The sequence below is a fragment of the Dipteris shenzhenensis genome, chromosome 3, assembly GCF_047967505.1.
Source record: "Dipteris shenzhenensis isolate YYH24624 ecotype China chromosome 3, Dip_SZ_1.0, whole genome shotgun sequence".
NCBI classification, from domain to species: Eukaryota; Viridiplantae; Streptophyta; class Polypodiopsida; order Gleicheniales; family Dipteridaceae; genus Dipteris; species Dipteris shenzhenensis.
This window is the reverse complement of record NC_141598.1, coordinates 30,400,682-30,426,263: the sequence shown is the minus strand read 5'-3', so window position 1 is coordinate 30,426,263 and position 25,582 is coordinate 30,400,682. Positions and strand designations below refer to the sequence as shown.

Here is a 25,582-nt window from a genome sequence, read left to right as displayed (position 1 = left end):
CTGGCGAAAAAAGGAACCATCCGGGCGCTGTATCATGACGTGGTCCATCTCGAGGTTAGGATCCTTGCAAAGGACCCTAACTCTAGGAACCCCATCAGCCTTGGTTGCCTCTGCTGCAGTCAATGGCAACCCAGGGAGGGGTGGGATCTCAGCAACTGCGCCAAAATGCTCCCCAATAACAGAAAGAAGTCGATGGTAAACCTGGGGAAGCCCGGGGAACCTGATGAAGAGCGAGAAGAATTTCTTATCTACCTCAACTGGGTCGAAACCAAGGTGAAAGGCTTCAAAGACGATCTTCCTGTGTCCCAGGTGTAAAAACTCGGCCTTGAGCACAGTGCTCGCAGCCTCTGGAGTGTCAAAAACAACCTGGAAAAAACCTCGTCCCAGAAGGCGAACATCTACCAATCGAGGAGCGAGGTCTAGGGGGAGAGCCGCAAGCATCCAGTCTCTGGCTTGGGATCTGGAAGGGTGAGACCCGAAGATGCGTGCTAGCAAAGTGGTAGAGCACTCAATCTCTACATCCTTCTTGAGCTGCTGCAACTCGTCTTTAGAGAAAGTGATAGTTTTCGCGGCCGGTGGAGATGGAGTAGGATTGGCTGACGGGGAATCCATCGCCAATCAAGGTGAGGAGGCCGACTCGAACAGAAAAAAAAAGCTCCTTCCGTTCCAAAAAAGCTGCGAGGGGCAAGGGAGGGGAAAGGAGGCTAGGAGGAAGCAGGGGGGAAGGGGAGGGAAGGAGGAGAGGGGCTGGGGCTGAGAGGGGAGAGGGGCAAGCTGAGAGGGAGGGAGGGGAAAGGAGAGGAGAAGAAAGGGAGGAGTGAGAGGAAGAGAGGGGGCGGGAGAGCAAGCAGGGAGGGGGCGGGACAGCAGGGGAGGGGGCGGGACAGCAAGGGGGAGGGGGCGGAGGCAGGGAGAGGGAGCGGAGCAGCAGGGGGGAAGGGGCGGAGGCAGGGGGGAGAGGGGGAGCAGCAGGGGGGGAGGGGCGGAGGCAGGGAGAGGGGGCGGAGCAGCAGGGGGGAGGGGACGGAGGCAGGGAGAGGGGGCGGAGCAGCAGGGGGGAGGGGACGGAGGCAGGGAGAGGGGGCGGGACAGCAGGGGGGAGGGGGCGGAAGCAGGGAGCAGAGGGAGGGAGCGAGGGACAGGCAGGGGGAGGGGGCGGAGCAGCAGGGGGGGAGGGGGGGGAGCAGCAGGGAGGGGCTAGGGACAGGCTGAGGGGGGAGAGAGACGGGCTGAGGGAGGGGGAGCAGCAGGGGAACGGGGAGGAGCAGCAGCTCAGTTCAGTGCTTCATACTCTTTCGTTCTGAAACATTTGAAGGAGCTAGTGAGAGAACTAGGAGGTACTTGAGGAGAATGGAGAAAAAACTGCTAGCAGACCAAACTCGGTACAAGAAGCATTACGTGCGACGTAAGTTAGCGAAGTCCTCAACTTCAGCACAAAGTGAGCCCATTGGAGTAGTAGCCAAAGCAAGTAACTTCATCGACACTCTCATTGACTTGGATCAATGGGAACCCTGGTGGTCAGATCCGAACTCCGGAGAAGAAGAAGTGCAAAGCGGAGAACTAGGTGAAAGAAGAGGGTACTAAGGACGAGGGCTCCTCAGGGACTCATCAAGGTCGAGGCAGCCCCTCTCTTCCTCTTGCAACGATGTCTTCATCAACCACCTCTTCTACTGGAGTGGTGACTCTATCTGCTTCTGCCTCGACCTCTGCTGGACATAGCTCCAGGCTACTAGCTAATCTTTCCTCTACATCTATCCCACTTGGGGGTACTTTTGCTCTGGCCATGCCTTTACTTGCCATGATGGTTTCATCTCCCTTTCCATCCACACCGGTGCTGCCTTTTCCACCACCTCCTTCCTTCCCTACTGCCTACTCAACCATGACTTCAACTCCGTCCCTCTCCTTTCCAAATGCTCTCCCATCCTCTTTAACCCCCACATCTTCTATGTTCTCACCCTTTCCCTCTGCAAGACTGAGACCCTCCACATATGCTCCTCTGGAGCACCGACACTCATTACAGCCCCATCGGGACTCCCGAAGAGAAACCACGGGAGACAATGACTCAGAGTTCAAACGTACATCCGCATCCTCGTCTAAGCTTCGACCCTCAGCTAGAGGCTATGAGGATGAGGTTGCAGAAGGCCAATAATAGCGTCCACCACTACTCCCTATTGGAAGATCTTATGAGTTTCAAGCCCAACCTCACTCTACAACAACTGTGTCTATTGTCTTCCCAAATCAAGCATCAGACCATCACATTTCTTAACCGCCTCCCAAGAGGTCGACAGAAGGGATCTACTTCGAGTGAGCCAATACCAGAGACATTACCAACTCAGCATGGGTCTACACAAAACCACTTCTCTGCCTATGCTGCCCTCACTTGTGAACAAAGTCCCAAGCTCACCATGGAGATCCATGGAGTGGAGCTGATGGACGACTTCCTTGATGGTGGGGCGGCTGTGAACATTATGCCGAAAGGTACACTCCAAAAACTGGGGTTGAAGTTGACAAGTGATGTTCACTTTCAAGTACACATGGCTGATCAATGTAGAGTAAAACCAATGGGTGCAGTCAAAGGTGTTCACATGAAGATTGGAGGAGTAACTTTTCTCTCCAATTTTGTTGTCCCTGATATGACAGAAAATGAACAGACTTACCCTCTACTTCTTGGTAGACCATGGTTGCGTTCCACAAAGGCCATTCAAGATTGGTCAACTAATGAAGTTCGATTGCCCCTGGGATCCACATCCCTCGAAATAGATATGGTCACAGGATAGGCAAGGCACATACCAATAGAACTGGGAGAGGAGGATTTTGAAGAACAAGCTGGAGCCGAAGAGGAGCATTGGGCTTGTGGGGATTGGCACATGGGTGGTGACCAAGATATCAATGAGGAGACAACCCTGGAAGGATTCGAAAGTTTGACCCACTTGTTGGATTGGGCTGATCAAGAAGACGAGGAAGCTGTCATTTTGGATTGGATGGGAGCCCTGGGCTCCTTAGCCGTCAACATGGTGGAACTATGCCAACAAGAAGATCCCGAAGAACACCTACTTGCAGTATCAAAAATCCACCCAGAACCACATGCACAGGGTCTAGCTGAACTAGTTTACGAAACGATGCCCTTTGGACGTTGCAATAGTCCATACATGTATAAGAGAATGGTCACTAGGGGTACTACAGTGGACACAACTGATCGTACTGAGGACAATGATGGTACTGCAGTGAACATTGAGGATTATCCAGTGGCAGTGGCCGACATGGAGGACATTGGTCAAAATGATGTTGATAGTAGTCTAGGATACAATGATGGATCTACTGTATATGAGGCCGGTATTGCCCAACCCACCAATGGTACTCCAGAGTACAATGATGATACTACGGTGTACAACCATGGTAGTGCTGAGTGCAATGATGGTCATACAAAAGACAGTAACACTAATGAAGAAGAAACTGATGGTGATAATGATTTAGAAGAAAGTGATATAGACATTGCTGAACTTAAGGAGAATCACAACCAACAACTTGATGTCTTGGGGGGACCCAGGGTGCATACAGGATACAGAGATAAGGACATGGCTGATCTCACTTTGCTCGACCTTTTCTTATCAGAAGCCGACCACCCCTCAGTTCAAGACCTTCCAGAAACCACTTATGAGGTGGAAGGCTTACCTTACCGGGGCATGCTGAAACAGCCACCGAGGTGTCGAAGGCATACAATCTGCAACATCTACTAATTCTACATCTCAGTCAGTGCCCGAGAACCCCCCACTTACTTACCCCCCATCTTGGTTGAGAGAAGTGGAGGGGGACTTTCCCCTTGAAGATACTCCAGCACATATAGGACTGAGAATGGGTGAACCAAGTACCTCAACATCCCAATGCATTGCCTCTGTTGATAAGGCACGGAACTAGTGGTATCTCAACATTGGGACTGAGGACCACAACCCCAGCATTTGAAGTTAGCCACTTGGGTCTGGTAACATGACTATCTTCTAGCTGCAGTCATTGACCTCTTTAAAGAATTTGTGGATGTTTTTGCCTGGTCCTACAAGGATCTGAAGGGGGTGCCTGCTGATTTCATGAAGCATCGCATCAACTTATATCCGGATGCAAACCCTCTGATTAAAGATCCATACCGCATGAATCCCAACTATGGCAAGGCAGTCCAAACAAATATACAAAAAATGGAGCAAGAAGGATTAATCTACCTAGTGGATTACTCTAATTGGGTCAGCGGAATTGTCATTGTACCCAAAAGAGAGACCGGCAAACTTAGAATATGTGTTGACTATCGGAGTTTGAATGCTGCAACACAACGTGATAGGTTCCCCCTTTCCTTCATAGAGAGAGTGTTGGAGACAGTGGCAGGACATGCTTTAGACTCATTCATGGATGGATATAGCGGGTACAACCAAGTCCGAGTGAAAGAACACGATCAGCCCAAGACTACCTTTGTCACTCAATGGGGAACATATGCCTACCAAATGATGCCCTTTGGATTATGTAATGCCCCGGCAACATTTCAACGACTTGTAACCAAACTCTTTCAGGAGAATATCGGCAAGTTTCTTGAGGTATTAGATGACTTCTCTATTTTTAATGGTAAATCACCCTCCCATCTTGATCCGGCCATACAAAATGATCATCTACATAAGTTGAGATGGGTCTTTGATAAGTGTAGAGAAGTGCGCTTGTGTTTGAACCCTGACAAATGTTTCTTTCTCGCACTCCGAGGTGTTCTCCTTGGTTATATTGTTTCTGCTGAGGGCATGACTACGGACCCGCAAAGGTAGAGGTGATCATCTCATTGCCTATCCCTCGTACACCCAAAGAGGTGGAAGTCCTTCTTAGGGCATGTAGGATATTACCAAAGGTTCATACGTTTCTATGTGGACGTTGCTGTTGCACTGACAGAACTCCTACATCAAGACAGATCTTTTGTTTGGGCGACCCCGCAACAACTAGCCTTTGATGATTTGAAGCATTGCCTCATGAAGGCCCCCATCCTCAGGCAGCCCGATTGGGATGTAATTTTTCATGTCCATGTGGATGCTAGTGGGTGGGCAGTAGGTGCTATACTGGCTCAACCTAACCAGGATACCAAGATTGATTTGCCTATCTACTTCGCCAGTCGACAACTCAATGGAGCAGAACGCAATTATAATACCACAAAAAGGGAGGGCCTCGGCATGGTTTATGCCATGACCAAGTATCGTCACTACCTCTTGGGCAACAAGTTTGTGATCATCACTGATCATCAAGCTCTTAAGTATTTATTGAATAAGCCTACTCTTGGTGGCCGGTTAAGCAAATGGATTCTTCTTTTTCAAGAATTTGAATTCGACATTGTGGTAAGGGCTGGGAAACTGCATCAACCTGCAGACCACTTGTCTAGGTTACATTCCGGAGAACCAGCCAATGGTATCACCAATGAATTACCCGATGCGGGCTTGTTCGGGGTGACGGCACTATCTGATGAATGCCTGTTTGTGGTGGACTACTTCCCACCATGGTATGCCAACATAGTACACCTCTTGTCTACAGGTGGCTTTCCTCCCGGTCTGACTCCAATAGAGAAACGCAAGCAGATCCTTCAAGCTGCTCCTTTTAAGTTGATTGCAGGTAAATTGTACAAGCTTGGGAAGGACCATATCTTGAGACGGTGTGTGCTTCCCCAACGAGACATAATCCATTCTTGAAGAGGCACACGCTGGCATGCGTGGAGGGCATATGGCCTCAGATGCTATTGCTCGGAAGATCATGCATGCGGGGGGTTTTGGTGGCCCAAGCTCTTCCGCGACTGCCATGCTCATGTGACCAGATGTGATTCATGTCAACGAGCAGGCCCCAAGCCTACAAGGCGCGAGTACCTCCCTCTCAACCATTCACTCCGGTGCCCCCCTTCTATCACTGGGGATTGGATTTCATTGGACCCATCTCTCCTGCCACACGCCGAGGGAACAAGTATGCTTTGCTTGCCACCAACTATGGAACCAAATGGGTCGAAGCCAAGCCAGTCAAGAACTGTACATCGCACGTAGTAGCCACATTTCTATATGACCAGATCATCTCTCGGTTTGGCTACCCTGTTGAGCTGATGAGTGATAGAGGGTCTCACTTCCTAAATGACACCATTGCTGCACTGGTTCACTTGCTACAAATAGTTCACAAATTTTCATCTCCCTATTACCCACGTGCCAATGGTCTAGCTGAGAGCTCAAATCGCACAATGTGTGGGATCATGCATCGTCTTTGCCTAAGTTCTTTAGCCGATTGGGATGACATACTTCTAGCAGCTTTATTCGCGTATCGAACTGCTTACAAGGCAAGTACTGGGTATTCACCCTTCGAGCTAGTTTATGGACTGAAGGCCGTCATGCCTTATGAATTTCATCTTGACACCCACAGGGTTCTTCCGGACAAAAATGACAACTTTGAAGCCTGCACAATGAAACGCTTGTGGGATTTGGACTAGCAAAGCATCAACATGAAGCAATTTTCACTCAAGAAGTGTGGCAGAAACGACAGAAAGCCTGGCATAACCAAAACCTCAAAAAAAGAAATTTCAAAGTTAGTGATTTAGTACTCTTGTATTCGAGTAAGTTTCTTAAACACAAACCTAAGTTTGTAAGTCGTTGGACAGGCCCATTTTTCATTGCCAAGCTTATCCCAAGTGGAGGAGTCTACTTGGCCACTTTGGAAGGCAGAGTCCTATCTGCACCAGTGAATGGGTCACGCATCAAGAGGTACCATGATCAATGAGGAAGCACCCTCCTAGTCCTTCTATATACACTCTTGCCTTCTCCTTCCCTGGTGACATCTTCTCCCTCTGAGTGCCACTTTCTCTCTCAACATAGGTCCTTCTCTTTCCACCCGAGTGTCACTTTCTCTCTCTAAGAGAGGCCACCCTCTAGATGCGACCTCCTTTTTCACTCTGTGTCACTTTCTCTCTCTAAGTACGACCTTCTCCATTCATCCTGTGTCACTTTTTCTAACTACGGCCTCCCTTTTCATCGTGTTACAAATCCCTTCTCTTTCCATCCCTCTGTCCAACCCCCTACCTCTCTTACAAACACCTTCTCTTTCCACTCTCTGTCCAACCCCTACCTCTCTCTTATAAAATCCTTCTCTTTCCACCCTATGTCCATCCCTTACCTCTCTCTTACAAAACCCCTCTTTCTGCCCTATGTCCAACCCCCACCTCTCTCTTACAAACACCTTCCCTTTCCACCCTCTGTCCAACCCCCTACCTCTCTCTTACAAACACCTTCCCTTTCCACCCTCTGTCCAACCTCCTACTTTTCTCTTACAAAACACCTTCTCTTTCCACCCTCTGTCCAACCCCCTACCTCTCTCTTACAAACACCTTCTCTTTCCACCCTCTGTGCAACCCCCACCTCTCTCTTACAAAATCCGTCCCTTTCCACCCTATGTCCATCCCCTACCTCTCTCTTACAAAACCCTTCTCTTTTTACCCTATGTCCAACCCCTACCTCTCTCTTATAAACTTCTTCTCTTTCCACTCTCTGTCCACCTCTACCTCTCTCTTACAAAACCCTTCTCTTTCCACCCTATGTCCAACCCCTACCTCTCTCTTACAAAACCCTTCCCTTTCCACCCTATGTCCAACCTCCCACCTCTCTCTTACAAACCCCTTCTCTTTCCACCCTTTGTCCAATCCCTACCTCTCTCTTACAAAATCCTTCTCTTTTCGCCTTATGTCCAACCCCCTACCTCTCTCTTACAAACTCCTTCACTTTCCACCCTCTGTCTAACCCCTACCTCTCTCCTACAAAACCCTTCTTTTTCCACCCTCTGTCCAACCCTTATCTCTCTCTTACAAAACCCTTCTCTTTCCAACCCCTACCTCTCTCTTACAAAACCGTTCTCTTTCCACTCTGTCTAAACCTCCATCTCTCTCTTACAAACCCCTTCTCTTTCCACCCTCTGTCCAACCCCTATCTCTCTTACAAAACCCTTCCCTTTTCACTCTCTGTCCACCTCTACCTCTCTTACAAACCCCTCTCCTTTCCACCCTCTGTCCAACCCCTACCTCTCTCCTACAAAACCCTTCTTTTTTCACCCTCTGTCCAACCCCTATCTCTCTCTTACAAAACCCTTCTCTTTCCAACCCCTACCTCTCTCTTACAAAACCAATCTCTTTCCACCCTATGTCTAAACCCCCATCTCTCTCTTACAAACCCCTTCTCTTTCCACCCTCTGTCTAACCCCTATCTCTCTCTTACAAAACCCTTCTCTTTTCACTCTCTGTCCACCTCTACCTCTCTTCCAAAACCCTTTCCTTTCCACTCTTTGTCCACCTCTATCTCTCTCTTACAAAATCCTTCCCTTTCCACCCTATGTCCAACCCCCTATCTCTCTCTTATAAACTCCTCTTTCCACTCTCTGTCCACCTCTATCTCTCTTACAAAACCGTTCTCTTTCCACCCTCTGTCCAACTCCTACCTCTCTCTTACAAAACCCTTCCCTTTCCACCCTCTGTCCAACCCCTATCTCCCTCTTATAAAACCCTTCCCTTTTCACTCTCTATCCACCTCTACCTCTCTCTTACAAAACCCATCCCTTTCCACCCTATGTCCAACCCCCACCTCTCTTATAAACACCTTCTCTTTCCACCCTCTATCCAACCCTCCACCTCTCTCTTATAAATTCCTTCTCTTTTCACCCTATGTCCAATCCCCACCTCTCTCTTACAAACACCTTCTCTTCCCACCCTCTGTCCAACCCCCACCCCTCCCTTACAAACACCTTCTCTTCCCACCCTCTATCCAACCCCCACCCCTCCCTTACAAACACCTTCTCTTTCCACCCTCTGTCCAACCTCTGCCTCTCTTATAAAATTCTTCTCTTTCCACCCTATGTCCAACCCCCCATCTCTCTCTTACAAAATCCTTCTCTTTCCACCTTATGTCCATCTCTACCTCTCTCTTACAAAATCCTTCTCTTTCCACCCTATGTTCACCTCCACCTCTTTCTTATAAAATCCTTCTCTTTCTACCCTATGTCCACCTCCACGTCTCTCTTACAAAATTATTGTCTTTCCACCCTATGTCCACCTCTACCTCTCTTACAAAATCCTTCTCTTTCCACCCTATGTCCACCTCTACCTCTCTCTTACAAAATCCTTCTCTTTCCACCCTCTGTCTAACTCCCACCTCTCTTACAAACACCTTCTCTTTCCACCCTCTGTCCAACCCCCCACCTCTCTCTCTTACAAAATCCTTCTCTTTCCACCCTATGTCCAACTCCCCACCTCTCTCTTACAAACCCCTTCTCTTTCCACCCTCTGTCCAACCTCTACCTCTCTCTTATAAAACCCTTCTCTTTCCACCCTCTATCCAACCCCCCACCTCTCTCTTACAAAATCCTTCTCTTTCTACCCTATGTCCATCTCTACCTCTCTCTTATAAAATTCTTCTCTTTCCACCCTATGTCCAACCCCCCACCTCTCTCTTACAAAATCCTTCTCTTTCCACCCTATGTCCATCTCTACCTCTCTCTTACAAAATCCTTCTCTTTCCACCCTATGTCCAATCCCCCACCTCTCTTACAAACCCTTCTCTTTCCACCCTTTGTCTAACCCCTACCTCTCTCTTACAAAACCCTTCTCTTTCCACCCTATGTCCAACCCCTACCCCTCTCTTACAAAACCCTTCTCTTTCCACCCTCTGTCCAACCCCTACCTCTCTCTTACAAACAACTTCTCTTTCCACCCTCTGTCCACCCCTACCTCCCTCTTACAAACTCATTCTCTTTCCACCCTCGAACACTTCTACCTCTCTCTTAGAAACACCTTCTCTCCTCTCTCTCCACCCTATGTCACTCCCCCACCTCTCTCCTACGAATACTTTCTCTCTCTACCCTTAGTCACACTCATCTCTTTCTCTTACCAAAACCTACTCTTTCCATCTTCCATCATTCCAGTGATGCACTTCCAACCTCTTTTTAGCACTTAGCTAAATTTGGCGAATGTGCTAAATTTGGCAAATATGGTAAATTTGGCGAATATGCTAAATTTGGCGGATATGCTATTTCTGGTGGATAAGGTTAAGTTTGGTGGATTTACTTTTTGGCTCTCTCTCCCCTCCATCGGTTCTCTCCACCCCCTTACACATCACACTTAAAAGTGCTATTTTGGCAGCCAACTATCCTCCTCCCAACTCTCCCCTCCTTAGCGGCCAAGCTTCCTTCCTCCCTCATCAGCTCTCCCCTCCTTGGCAGCCAACTTTCTCCCTCTCCACGCAGCTCCCTCTCCTCAACACAGCCCCCCCCTCCTCCCTCTCCCTCTACCCGCCACCCTCCCTCTCCCCCCCCTCTCCTGCGCAATACCTGCCACCCTCCCCCTCCCCCCTCTCATGCGCAACACCCCCCCCTCCATCTCCCTCTACCCGCCACCCTTCCCCTCCCCCCTTTTCCTGCGCAACACCCCCCTCCCTCTCCCTCTACCCGCCCCCTCCACCCTCCCTACCCTCTACGCCCCCCTCTTCCCCCCCCTCCCCCCTCTCTTGCGCAACCCCCTCTCCCTCCCCTTCCCCCTCTCCAGCGCAACCCTCCCCCCTCTCCCTATGGCACGACTGTCGGACACATGAAACGTCTCTAAAAGCTCCTGAGTATAACATTTTTGCGACACAAAGTTACCCTCTGGTCCCTGTGAAATCTCCACACCTAGGAAGAAGTGTAGCAGACCAAGATCTGTCACCTCAAAGGCCTAAGAGAGAGCTGCCTTAATCTCGTCAATATGGGCGGTATGAATTCCTCTAATGAACAGATCATCGACATACAGGATGATGAGGGAAAGAAGTCTTCCTTGACGGTAAATGTACAGGTTGGGATCAGCCTGGGATCGGCGGAAATGCTTGTGAACAAAGAACTCATCAATCTTCTGATTCCAAGCTCGATGGAGCTCGAGGAGCTCGCTAAAGTCCATACAAAGCTTTTCGGAGCCTGTAAACCATTCCTTCAGTCTTGGAAAACCCAGGCGGTTGCTCCACATAGATCTCTTCCTTCCAATCACCATTGAGAAATGCAGATTTAACATCCATTTGATAGATGGGCCACTGCTCATGAGCTGCAACTACTAGGATTGTACGAAGAGCGGCCATCCTGGCGATAGGAGCAAACGTGTCATCATAATCAATCCCAAGGTGCTGAGAGTATCCTTTGGCCACAAGGCGAGATTTGTGCTTATCCACAGTGCCATCCGAGGAATACTTGGTCTTGTAGACATCCTTGCGTCGAGCCTCGTCCAAGAGACGCACGGCACCCCTTGACGGGCGCCAGTGTCCCATCACCGACTATGCACCAGCCAGGGTGACATGACATACAGAGGATTCCGCTTTGCTCCAGTCCTTTTCTTTTCATTGTTACATCCAGATGTATTTGATTATGTACGATCAGACTTAGGATTCAGCACGGGTGATGATGCTCGTTTCAGTAGCTCCACCCTTACTGTGATTTGTATCATGTTTTCTTTCAGTCTCATAGACCCATCGGTCTTCTGAAGACTCTAATAAAATTTCTTTCTTTCTTGGGTTGATTGCGATTCCTGCTTTGGAAATGATGTGGCCTAGTAGAACACCCCTTCGGACTGCAAAAGCACATTTCATTGGATTCAGACTGAGTCGAGACTCCCGGCATATGATGAAACACACTCCGAGGTGTTCCAGATGATCTTCCTTTTTCCCAAAGACACTGAAATTTTCCAAGAATACCCTCATAAATGTTGTCAGATACAGAGCAAAAACTTTTTGTATCCACCCTTAGAATGTAGGCGGTGCATTTTTCAATCCGAAATTCGTCACATTACTGGCAAAGACCTTGATGGTTGAGCTATCACCAATACAAACATCACCGCCGGAGATCACAAAATCCTTCAGCCCAGCTATAGAAGGACTCATATTGCGAGATGCCCCACTATCAATGATCTAGGTCCAGGCGGAGAGACCCCCTCTCCAACAGAGGATGCAAGAGAATCAAGCATTTCAATATGCACAAAAGCAGGAGTGATACGTTCCCTCTTCAATATATCCATTCCATTTGCCTAAGTCTACGATGAATCACGATACAAGCACACAAATTATCCTCCCAGCCTTATCTCGATGTTCGCAAGCTCTCACGAAATCTCTACACATGTGAATAGCTCCTGCTTGCAAAATCCACCAAGCCCCAATTCCCTAGATGGATCTAGTATGCCACATGTCCTCATTTTAGGGTACCTCCTAAATGCACCATATACCCCTCTCTTGGGATATTCATTATTTCACATGTCCCTAGGCACATTACACATTCAATGCATTTAAGACCCATTGCCTTAGACCCATCTAGTCCATGTCCTGTCACCCTCATCAAGGACCTTGACATTAACCCATTTGACCATTTACATGAAGCCTAATAAATATAATACAAACATTGATCCTTTAAAGGAAAATGTCGAGTGACGCTTTCGAGGTCATGTTACCTCAACTTGGGCATAACATTCCTTCCCTCTTCAAGCATCAGTGTCCTCGATGATAAAGTCTGGGAACACTCTCCGTAACTGGTATACGGATTTCCAGGTTGCTTCTAATAGAGGTAAACCATGCCATGCAACCAACACCGTGGGTATCTTCTTGGGTACTTGCATTGTTCCTCGGTCTAGGATTCTTGTTGGTTTGCGTCCTGCATTATTCTCTATCTCTTGAAATAAAACAACACCCTCGATTATAAAACAACACCCTCGGTCTAGGATTCTTGTTGGTTTGCATCTTGCATTATCCTCTATCTCTTGAAATAAAACAACACCCTCGATTCTTGTTGGTTTATGTCATGCATAACATTCCTTCCCTCTTCAAGCATCAGCGTCCTCGATGATAAAGTCTGGGAACACTCTCCGTAACTGGTATACGGATTCCCAGGTTGCTTCTAATAGAGGTAAACCATGCCATGCAACCAATACCGTGGGTATCTTCTTGGGTACTTGCATTGTTCCTCAGTCTAGGATTCTTGTTGGTTTGCGTCTTGCATTATCCTCTATCTCTTGAAATAAAACAACACCCTCGATTAGTAAGCCACCTATATGCAAAAATTTCTTTAAACAAGAAACATGAAACACTGGGTGCCCCTTCTGGTAATTCTAATTTATAGGCCACCTTGCCTATTAACCACGGCCCACAATATCATGGTGATAACTTAGCACACTCTCCTACAGTCAAAGACTTAGAGTGCAAAGGAACTTTGAGAAAAACTTTTTCTCCTTCCTTAAATTCTCTAACAGATCTGTTTTCATCCGCATACGCCTTAGCTCTATCCATAGCTTGGCGGATGTTAGTTTTTGCAAGTGCTAGCATCTCCCGCATCTAAACCACAAAGTTTGCGGCACTAGGCACTTTCTGAGATACTCCAACTATAGTTGTGGTCTATAACCATAGTTTAGCTCAAACGGACTGAACCCTGTAGAAGAATGTTTTCTATCATTGTAGGCAAATTCTAACAATGGCAACCATTTGTCCCACGCATGTTGCCTCAATGAAACATATGCTCTAAGCATATCCTTTAAATGACTTGAGGAGTACAGTTCAAGAAAATGAATGATCGGAACCTTGCATCAACACACGGTCCCAAATCTAGGCCAGATTCACCGCCATCTGCTGATCCAGAATGCGCAAACTTTCATCAAGAGGATCTAGCCTTGCGACACCTACCAGAATGAAGGACACCTACCAAAATGAAGGCTGCCAAGTCATAAGACTGCAATACTGACTCCATCATAACACGCCACACACCATAATTGTTCCCGTCCAGTTGTCGATCAACAGGGAACGTGGGTAGAACAGGAATCTTCACCTTGTTTTCTGCCAATTCTTGTAGAGAAGCCATAGAATAAAGGTGAGAGAAACGGAGAAAATTTGGGAGATAGGAAGAGCAATGAAAGGCTGAATAATATGAGGGAAAAGAATGCTTCCTTCAACCTCTGAACGTCTGGCCTTCACACAAACTACCCCTTCGATCTGGAAACACCCTTCAAAGCATATCGATAGCAGCCCATATCTTCCACTACGAATAGCTTCCCAAGCTTGCTGAATCTTCCACTACGAATAGCTTCCCAAGCTTGCTGAATCTCCTTTCCACAGCTCAGGTCTTTTAGCCAGCCTTAGGCTCTGATACCATGTGAGAAATGCAGCAGTGTGGAGCGATGATGGAGAGAAAATAGCAAACAATCACTAGAGAGAACCAAAGAACAAGAGAGACTGCACAGGATCTCGGGAAAAACCTCATCAACTGCTGGAGAAAAACCCTCCACTGGTGGCTGCACAAGTGTGCACTGAGATGAGAAACAAGAGAGGGACGGGGCCCTATTTATAGTCACCCCCTGCCCCAACCAACCGATTGAGGGGGGGGAGTAGGTAGCCGACTAGAGGGGCCGACCCAGCTTGTGCAGACCGACCAGCAGGTCGGCTATGGGGCCAGCAGCTCCTGGGCGGCCAAATGGCCCGCAATCCAGGGCGCCTACCAGGTGCACACATGCGGCCTGGTGAGAGCCCCCAAGGCAGGCTGTACGCACCCCTTGTGTGCCTCTAGCAGGCCCGGAACAGACCTGCAGACCCCCACAGATGACGGCCCCTCCGTCACCTCGAAACAGGGGCAGACAGCCATGCCCAGGGCCCCGGAACACGTAGACATCCATGGTGAACCCCCTCTGCCTCTCTGGGGCGGGCGAAACCACAATCAAGGCCCTCACTCTCCCTCACATGGGCGGGCACACCCACAACCAAGGCCTTCACTCAAGGAGACAGGAGATGAACTCTAACAGCTTTCTCATGCCCACAATGTCCATCAGCATCATATGAATCTCATGGTCCGGCCGCGAACAAGTCTGCAGGCAGCCCATCTCGAGCTGCTTAGCAGCTTGTTTGTGGACTGTTTTTGCCCTTGCCTCTGGCACCCTGTGTCTGCCAGCTCCCACTGGCTGTCAGCCCTCAAGCGGGCAGTAGCAAGACCTTACACATGCCTCGCCTTGCAGCCCTCCCACATGGGGTCCGGACAGCCCCTAGCACTGCCTCGTCAGGGCTCCCTGGCCGCTGTGCTGCCTCTGACACCTTCCTTGCACCCACCCTTTCTCTCTGCTGCCTGCCTCTCACCTTTTCGCCAGCCCTTGGGCTGGCTTATTGGTCCTTCTGGGCTGCAAGCAGGCCCTTTTTAGTTGCTCCTGCATCACAAGCATTTAGCTCGGGGGCTCCTTCTCCCTCATCGTCTACCGCTCTTTTTCCCTACCCTTTTCTATGCCTCCCCTAAAAACCCCTCATCTGACCAAATTAGAGCAGTCATCTCTTGTATGTCAGTTAGGGAGAGAGGGCTTCTATGTGGGTGTGCCGACCCAGAGAGAGGTGTAGCGTTTTCATTCTTCTCAGTGTATTTTTGTAAATTAGGAGGGGTTCTAGCCAGGGCGCGTTGACAGGGTTAGACGCTGAGTCACAAGGCCTGGTTTAGGCTGGGATAGGCATGGTTAGTGAACACAGTTTGGGGCTAGCACAAGTCAGTTATGGGCTGGTTTGGGACCCTGATCAGGGTCGAATTAACCAACCAGAGCAGGTCGGTTAGGTTGGCCAAGTCAACAGACCTGGTCGGCCACATCAGCAGCCCCGTGCTCCTATATAGGGGCCATTTTTCCTTGGTCTTTGTACAATTCTTGGGCAGTCTTGTGCATCGTCTCCAGCAGTTCCTGGACAATTGTGTGTGCAATTTCCAGCCATGCAACTGTGACCAGACTGAGGTGCAATTTCTTCCTCAGTTGGGAGTGTTCCCAGGGACAGTACCAGCTTGTAGGCGCAGTGCAGCCTACTCCACGTGAGTTTGGAGGTGCAGTGCTGCCTCAGTCTGCAGTCCACCAGTGGTGTAGTTCTGTGCTGGGGTTGTGATCATTCTTGGAGGTTTTCTCAACAGTACGTGCAGAGTTTTTCCTGCATACTCGTGTAGTTTGGGGCCAGTTATGGGCTGGTTTGGGACCCTGACAGGGTCCCAAACCAGTACCAGCTTGTAGGCACAGTGCAGCCTACTCCACGTGAGTTTGGAGATGCAGTGCTGCCTCAGTCTGCAGTCCACCAGTGGTGTAGTTCTGTGCTGGGGTTGTGATCATTCTTTGGAGGTTTTCTCAACAGTACGTGCAGAGTTTTTCCTGCATACTCCTGTAGTTTGGGGCCAGTTATGGGCTGGTTTGGGACCCTGACAAGGGTCGGGTTAACCGACCAGACCAAGTCGGTTGGGTCAGCCAGGCCAGCAGACCTAGTCGACCACATACACAACCCCCTGCCCCTATAAATAGGGTTATCTTGCCTGGTCTTTGTACAGTTCTTGGGCAGTCACTTGTCCAGTCTGTGTGCATAGTTTCCAGCCTCGCAATTATGACCAGACTGAGGTGCAGCTCCTTACCTCAGTTTAGTGTTTCCAGGCGCAGTTTTAGCCTGGAGTCGTACCAGTTTGTAGGAGTAGTTCAACCTACTCCACGTGAGTTTGGAGGTGCATTCCTGCCTCAGTTTGTAGTCCACCAGTGGTACAGTTTTGCCCTGGACATTGTTGCAAATCTTCCATGACACTGATAAGGGACCGGACAACTATTCTTTAACGTGATAATTAGAGTGCCATTTCTTAGACAAAGGATCTAGTTTTACATTCATGATCCAAGCAAATTATGCTTCACTATCATTAATTCGTGAGCTAGTGATTGACAAGAAATAGACAGATATCTTCATTAAAGTAGTAGCTTGACCTCAAAGCAGCTATTGTGTCAAGGTATAGATATGGGTATATGTACAAGAGAGAGATGATGAGTGTAGCAACTACATAGCTACATGGATTGTGTATTAACAATCCCATAATCAGAGAGGTATAGTTGTAGAAGGTAGCAACAGAGGCATTTACATAGATAGGCTGTTGGTATCAAATCACCGTTGATCACCCTAATGCAATGAGGAAGATGTACATGATATTGTTGTTCTCTAATGCAATATTGTGCCTCTGCTTCTTGTTTCTAGCTTTACTTCTTTCTGAGGAGGAGGAGAGATGGCAAAAGTTTATACAATTTGAGATTTCTAGCATAGGAGCCATCTCATTGTTTCCAACTACGTTCTAATATCCCTTTGCGACTGATGAAAGATAATAGCTTCTACAATTCGGGATTCGATAATCTACGGCGTAGGAGCCATGGTTCAAACTAGGCCAATTGTGCTGCCTTCTGTCTCTTGGGTTAACTTGATCATGGGGGTTTCAACTATGCGTTGTTCCTCCTCCTCCGACCATTTCAGAGGAACTAAGCTTTTTTGATCATTTTTTGGAGGTTTTCTCAGCTGTACATGCAGGGTTTTTCCTGCATACTCATGTACAGTCTATTCTCTCTCTAGCTGCAGTTTACTGTCTCTCTCTATGAGCAAACTCTCTATCTCTGCTCGTATATTCTGCTGCATACGAGCTTCAAGCTGACTTAGAAATATCCCGCCCTTTATCGCATTGTGCATAGATGAAACCATTGCCCGTGTCTTGATGGTGTGGCGACTGCACATGTTGTTGACATTAGAGGCCGAGTTCGTGTAAATTCCAATCCAAGAGAGCATGAGGAAGTTGCTGCTGATTTTTGAAGGCGTGGACAGCATGGGAAGAAGGTGAACCACTGACGAAGATGTTTTGAAGGCGTGGACAGTTTGGGAAGAAGGTGTCTTGCTATAGAGGGTGTGCAAGCGTCAGTGAAGAAGCCTCTTCTTCTTTGTTCCCAGCCAACCTCCCTTCTCTTCTTCTGTTTTTGCAAAGAACCCTCCCTTCTCTTCTTCCCCACCCACCCTGCCGTCTCTTTTTTCCCACCCCCCTCCCTTTCACCAGAGCAAGCTCCAACCCCGCCCCTCCCCCCCCCGCCCCCTCCGAGATGGCCAGTTTGAGAGAGATGGTTGAGAAGCGAGTGAAGATCCCTGTTTTCCTACATTCCTGATAGACCATCAGTTGGGCAGAAATGACTATGGAGTGTGGAGAGCGATGATAGAGTCAGTGTTGCAATCATACGATCTGGCTGATTTTATATTTGTTAGAGTTAATAGGTGGATTTGGAGGAAGAGAATATTGGCATCCTTGAGCGGAAGGAGTGGGAGACTTTGGCCCAATCGTGGGATCGGATCAATGCCCGGGTTCATTAATTCATAGTCCTCAATTGTACCCCTTTGGTGATCAACCATGTGAAGCACTTCACACTAGCCAGAAGTGTTTGGGAGCATTTGGTGTCTCTCTACAACAGGGTCTCCCCAATGAAGTGCGTCTCCTTGGAAGTCTAAGAAACAAGATGTATTTAATGGGGCAAATGAGTATTTAGTAAATTTTCTATAGAATGAATAGATCCTAGTGTCACAGTTGGAAATGATTATTGTGGTCTCGTAGGCAATTATAAAGCAGGGTAGGAGACATCACTTACATGTTGGAAGCCTGAGAAGAACTGAGGCTGGTTGTCATTTCATTCATCTTAGCACAAACACTTAGAAGCACATCTTGTCTTCACTGAAGTCTTTCTCCTCCTGCGAATCTCTATCATATTAAAAATGCCACACTATTTGAGATCTTCATTCTTTAGTCCATGAAAAAGGGCAAGCTATTGAAACTTAGAGAGCAATTGATGATTACACACAGAGATGCACTATAGAATAATCAAAAAGCATACCTTGTAATAGCAAGAATGCTTACACACAAAGATACTCTAAAGAAAAATCAGAAAGCACACCTTGTAATAAAAAGGGATGTACATAATGCTACCATGATCAAAATTACAAACATAGCACAATCATTGGGTCAATTATGCAGGGGTCTTCCAGGGTTGCTTCTGCCAGGGCTATCTTCCTCAAGGAGTGGAGGGACTGTTCAGAGGTTACTACAGGTTTGAGGTTGCACTTTCAACCTCAGGCCTGGATCTTTACCAGGCTTTTTTGTTAAGTAGGACTTGACCTTCAGGTTTTTCTGATGCTATACATGGTGTGCTTGTTCCTTGAGCACTTTTCTCTTGGACATTTTCATTCATAATAGAAGCCCTCTTCGTGAAAAAGAAAACACTACATAGCTGCTGTGTTTTGCTACACTGTCTGTCTGCACAACTGTATGAAAGGTCGTAATACACAGCTGATACTAAATGACACTCAAAAGAACCCGAGCCCATCACTCAACCTTCGAAATTCAGGATAGCCTTATTCTTTTCAAGCTCTCTCTCTCTCTCTCTCTCTCTCACGCAAGCACACTAGGGTTCCAGGACAATCATCGGGCTGGGACCCCCCGAAGGTCTTTATTCATTCAGAAAATTCTTGAGTACAAAGTTCAGCTCACGGGCTGCTTGCTTCCAAAAACATACGTGAATCATTTTTTTTACAAAGAGCTCCAAGCTCAAACTCTCTTGGCAACATGCCACCTGTCTCAAATCTAAACTATCTCTAGTTACATGCCTCAAAGGGTAAAACTCTAGGGTCTTCGTAGCCCTTGGTCACATGGACTTTCCTGGCTACCCACTGGGCTCCATAGCGCTTGGGCCTCTCTTAGAACCTGCAACCATTAATTAAAGCGCAGTCAATCCACAAAAAATAATATATGTGGAACCCAAGATGAACTTGTATCCCATGCAGGAAATATGATTGGCAACATTTTATTCATATATGCTTGTAGAAACAGGGATTGCTAAAATCAACCCAGACCCCAAGTGCATTGGTCGTGTATGTATATGTACATCACTAGGAATTGCCTTTTAAGTCTGACTCATCCCCCTAAGCCAAGCACATTAATTGCAGCTCGTATGTCCATATAGATGCACATCAGCAGGCAGTACCTTCCGCTGTTACCTAAAGTGTAAGGTGCTACAGAATTATGTTTGACTTGCCCCCTGAGCCAAGAGCCTGGTTGTGGACGTGTATGATCTTTGTATAGATGTACATCAGCAGGCAGCACCTTCTGAACCCCCTAAGTCTGCTACACAGAATGATATAGGTAAACAACTTTTTTGGGGAAAAAGTGGGAAATTTTTATTTGAAGGAGAATTTTCCAACATTGAGTAATTGAAACTGAAATAATGGAGATGTCAGGCAAACATTTGAAATAATACCTCTATGTCTAGGATTCTAGACCACTCCCCTCATCCCCACACATTACCCTTCATGCCCTTCCCCAACTAATCATGCACCCCATGCCCGCACACTCAAATTTTGATTCTTGCATTCCCACCCCGACATTTACTTGCATTCTCCCTACTCTACTCCACCCCATTTAAGAACTCTAATTTTGACAATGTCCTTTTCCTCTCCTCCTCCTTTAAAAACCTGAGTGTGCCATATTTCCCAACGCAACATGTACTTAAGAGCTTGTAGGCACGTGGCTCTATGTGAGATGGCCTTTGAGCTCAAATTTGGTCCTAGTAATTTGTTGAGCATTTTATTAACTAGTTGTTGATAGAAGTCTTTAGGCAGGCAGCAGCCGGATAAATTCAAAAGCTGCGCCCTCGTTCACATGTGTCATGCTCTTTTTTTCTAAGTAACTCTATAAAATAAGTTGCTGGTCCAAAGTAAGACCATGCTTATGCTTTGTTCCTCGGACTTTTTAATTCAAGTTCCTATTGTATCTCGCTTCGCGTCCTGCTTGCTCACGAGGCTTGCCTCCTTGCAAGAGTCCCCTATTTTCCTCAGTCACGCTGGAGAGCAAAAACCTTTTGTAGAGAAGCTAACTCAGACATTCCTACTGCAAGCATGTGTGGACATGTATGCTGAAGCCGCAAGGTTCACCACATGATCTGCCAAGTCGTCCGCAGTCAGTGCTCTCCACAGACTATGTGCGAAAGAAATGACCTATGCTTTTCGTAGACGATCGGTCTTCCAAGAAGCAGGTTTTACCCTTGTTTTATAAGCTTGATTGCAAATGAGATCGATGGCACGACAAATGGAAGTCACTTGCCCTGAAAATTGTGCCGATGCAATAAAGAGGCTCACAAACTACAATGGTCTGCTTCTCAAAGAGCTACGAGGAAGTTGGAATACCGGTAGCTTATCTTGTGCACGGTTTGCAAAGTAATTTCTCCTAAAGTTTTTCATACATGCAAGGTCTATAGGAAATGACGACTCTCCCTGAGAAGAGACCCTTCCTCCTGGTTTTTGATTCGGGCGCGTTTGCAGCACAAGAGGTTTGTATGTGCGGACTCGGCAAAACCTCCTTCTAGAGGGTGTATTAAAATTCGTTTGCAAACCGCACACACAATATGCTGCCGGTATTCCAACTTGCTCCTACCTCTGACAGTCAGACCATTTGGAATTTATTATGGTCCATGGCTGGCTGATCTCTGAGGCTTCGTATTCGAAGCATGAGTGGAACGTTCATCCGAGTGTCTAGGTTGTCAACAACGTCCGAGATGGGCTGATTGGAATCGACATTGTCTAACTTTCACTGCTTTCGAGCTAATTTCAGGCCCCTAGCGATTCTCTACCTATCTCCCCAGATAGTCATGTGCATGCGCTACCTGCGAGCATGGGCGGCAGCAAAAGGATTTATCCGTTTCCGTACTCAGATCCAGGCACTCCAGGTGCCCTTACGCGCACTCTTGGTTTTGTCTTTCACTGTTCATTGCGAGGAATAGTCGTGCGCGGTATTCATCGTCTACCTCTCTGCGCAGGCCAAAACAGATCGATGGATCCTACGAGAGACATTTCCTCATACGGTTACGGGAGCGTGGCTTGGAAAGAGAGGGTGGAAAGCGGGAAATCGAAACAGGAGATGTTGCAAATGACGACGACCGAAGGTAAATAGCGGAAGTAAAGGCGGAAACTCAGATGATAACGTACCGGATGACTCGGACTTGCTGGTTCTTTGGGATTTTGAGCATTTATCGGCTTTAATGTTTCCCTTCAAAAGAACGCATTTCAATAAAGCAAACTTCTTCCTCAAAATTTTAGATGAAGCGTACACCCAATGCCCCCCGTTCATATCGTTGTTGCAAGTATAGTCAATCTTTAGGGATGCAGATCTTATCTAATCGATGCCAAGTACCAACAGCACATGATCGTTGTTGCAAGTATAGTCAATCTTTAGGGATGAAGATCTCATCTAATCGATGCCAAGTAGCGTCTCAATCTTATCGTTAGGAGTTTATAGAATACCTTAAGAGCTATGATTGTCCATCATGCTATTGTAGCTCCCATTTGCAACCATGTTGCATAATTGCTATGTCGTAATTGATGAAACATTGTGTTAGAAAATGTAAGTTTAAATCTCGAATTATTCATGCCATATAGCTTTTTTTATAAATAACAATCGATTCACACAAATAATATGAGTACATAGTATTAGGAATAAATTTATGTTTTATTTTGCATACATAATATTAAAAACACCATTAATATAAATTTAAGAAAATAAAATACAAGGATGAACAAGATGAATTTCATTCATGTGGCTTGTCCACAGAGAAGAAGAAGAGGGGAGAGAGAGAGAGAGAGAGAGACAGAGAGAGAGAGAGACAGAGAGAGACAGAGAGGGAGGGGTGGGGAAAGAGGGCATGCCAAAGAAGACGGAGTCACTGAATGCATGCATTGAAAGCCTCTTATAACAACCTATAAACAATTCAATGGAACATACGTGGACCAATCACCTTAAAATAAAAAGAAACGTCTTAAAAAATACGTATTTTTCCTTTCTCATCACACATCTTCACTAAGGCATAAACAATTCAATAGAGCATACGTGGACCAATTACCTTAAAATAAAAAGAAATTTCTTTAAAAATACCTATTTTTCCTTTCTTATCGCACATCTTCACTCAGGCCTTCTGATGGGCAGACCAAAAAGATTACTGAGTCACCATAAGTGCTCTATGTGCCACTAAAACCTCATGAGTCGACATAAGCACTCTATGTGCCACTAAAATCTCTGACCATCTATTTCAAATCCCCTATGAGGCTCTCACATAAAGGCACCTCTCGAAAAATCAAAGCATTGCAGGTTCTCCAAATATACTACAAATATATTGCTCGTCTAGTGGTGAGGAGCTAGCTTCAAAAAGCGCAATTGTGTTGCAATCACTTAAATACAATCTTTCCAGTGAAAACTAGTTATGGGGGGGGGGGGGGATAGGAACTTCACAGAGACAGATGATGATTGGTCTCATTCTTCTAGAGCTTTATCTCGCTTCGATTTGGAAGTCTAGAGCTAGACCCCTCTGGTCTTAGTGGGGGTACGCATGGTACAACAGAAGGAAAGGTGAGGATTTCAAGGTAGGTAGACTCGATAGAATGTACTCTTCGAGTGAGGGTTGGTAGATGAGCTCACCCATGAAGGGGCAATACATGATGACCCATCTATTTCTAATCATATGGTCCTTCAGCATTTTGTGTGTGACTGGTATGTATCCTTTGTAAGAGATTACCAAAGATATGGTGTTGTAGGCATAAAGTCAATCCTATGGTTGACCAGTAGTACTTGGGTACTATATATACCAAGTACTTGTATTGTTTCATTTGAACATTTCTATTGGAATTCTCTTATGTGTGCATTTTTGCTCACTTGTGTTTACAACCTGTCTTCACTTTGTTCCTACATTTGGTATCAGAGTGCTTTCGCCCCTAGAGCCCATTCCCGCACTTGCTTCTAGACACCCGCAAGGTTGGTGCTCTAGTGCATGTTCCTGGTTCTCACATTCAGCTCTCCAGCTTTTGCTTGAGGTAGCTCCAACAATCCAGCGGCTATTTTTTGACCTTTTGAGGTTCAATTTCGATGTTTTTCGAAATTTTGGAGTTGCTTGCATACAAACAAATTTGTCTCGCAACATTTCAGGTGGAAAAAAAATTTGCTTTTTTCTCGTACAGTTGTATGGACGTCCGTACAGTTCATACGGATCTGTTCGTGCAGTTGTGCGATAGTGCCGCAAGTTCGTACAACTTGTCAAAACCGGATTTCGAGCCCGTACGACTTGTTAGAAGGCGATCTGACCAATTTTCGGCTATTTTTCAATGTTTTTGCTCAGATCTGGACTCTTTTTAGCTCTAGCCTCTCTCGGGTATATTCCAGCAGCTCCAGGCTCTTCTCTACACGTGTGTTGTGTTCAAAAGTACTCTCGATAGCTTCATTTAGTTCCAAACAGCTCACTTCAGCTCCTTTGTCATCTCCGGCTTGCCCACACAGTCAATGGACTGTTTTGCAGGTGGTTAGGGCCAAGTTGCACTTCCAGTAAGTGTTTTGAGCTATGTATTTTGCTTTGGGACTATTTTTGCAGCCCATACCCTTGCATTCTCAGGTGCATTTGCAAATACTCTGCATTGTTGGGTGCATTTGCAGTTACTTTATAGTTGTGGATGCTTTTGAGCTCCGTTGGATGCATTTGAGCACTCGTGCGTGTGCTTTTTCAAATTTGGGTTGTACATTTTCAGTTTGGGATTACACTTCAGATTGCAGCAGAGTGCAGTGATTGGTTGATGCCATTTTTGCAGTGATTGCATTGTGCAATCATTGGGATTTCAGAGCAGCCAGTCGTACTTTGCATTTATAGCCAATATTAGTTTGGGATTTGCAAGCACATTTGCAGCCAGCTACACTTTTGGGACTTGCAGTTCTTTTTGTAGCAGGTACATTTGCAACTTGTGGGTGTCCCATTTTGCATCATGTCGACTCTTTCAAACAATTTTGGCAATTTGTCCGAGGGTGACAAGCTGGATGGACCAAACTATGCCTTGTAGGGCTTGTGGGATATTGTTAGTGGGGATGAGCTGAGGCCAGCAGGCTCATCTACATCTAGCACAGCTTCTTCAGGTCAGACTACAGGTAGACAACAGACTACTACAGCCCCTCCTACTAGTCCGATAGCATCGATAGAGGAGTAGAAGAAGTTTGACCATCGCAGCGACCAAGCGATGTTTTTGATTGCCACAAATGTAAAGAGGCACATTATGACGACTATCAAGTCGTGCAAGGATGCAAAGGTAGCATGGGAAAGATTGGCAAACATGTATCATGTTAAGAATGAGGCAAGGGCCATTGCCTTGACAAATCAGCTCAAGGATCTCGAGATGCAGGAAGGCCAGACCATCACTGATCATATTGCCAGGATCACTTGATTACGTGATCAGCTCGCAAGTATTGACAAGGAAATAAAAGACAAGAAGCTCGTCTCTATTACTCTCAATAGCTTAGCGCCCTCATATGGCACATTCGTCACTTCATTGACCATTGTTCTCAAGGTAGCCCCACTCTCATTCGATGAGTTAGTTGGGCTTTTGTTGCAAGAAGAGGAGAGATGCTCCAATTTTGCCAAAGCCTCTCGTCAGGGTGAGCAAGCACTTGCCATGGGTGAAAAGGACAAATTTCAAAAAAATTTTAAGCCCAAACACAGCCATACAACTCAACCCAAGGAGGGGAATGCAAGCAGTTCAAGCAAAAATTAAAAAAAAGGGAAAATGCAATTATTGCAAGAAGCCAAGGCATTACATCGCAGAGTGTCAGAAAAGAATTGCCAATGAAAAGAAGAGGCAAAGGGAAAACTCTAGCAGTAATTTTGTTGTTCCCACTGAAACTCGTGCTTCAGATGCACATGGTGAAGCTC

At 46.8% G+C, this 25,582-nt stretch overlaps 1 protein-coding gene across 1 annotated transcript in view; it reads right to left on the bottom strand.

The window, feature by feature from the left end:
* The window catches only part of LOC147903644 (dynein regulatory complex protein 1-like), a 180,781-nt gene extending 158,874 nt beyond the window's left edge, over positions 1–21,907 (bottom strand). Inside the window, exons 1-2 of the mRNA XM_087372207.1 lie at positions 21,834–21,907; positions 18,449–18,548 (exon numbers count right to left, since the gene is read on the bottom strand). Of these exons, the coding sequence (XP_087228333.1) occupies positions 18,449–18,495 (47 nt within the window). The 5' untranslated portion in view covers positions 18,496–18,548; positions 21,834–21,907. The remainder of the gene's footprint in view (positions 1–18,448; positions 18,549–21,833) is intronic.
* Positions 21,908–25,582: the final 3,675 nt, after the last annotated feature.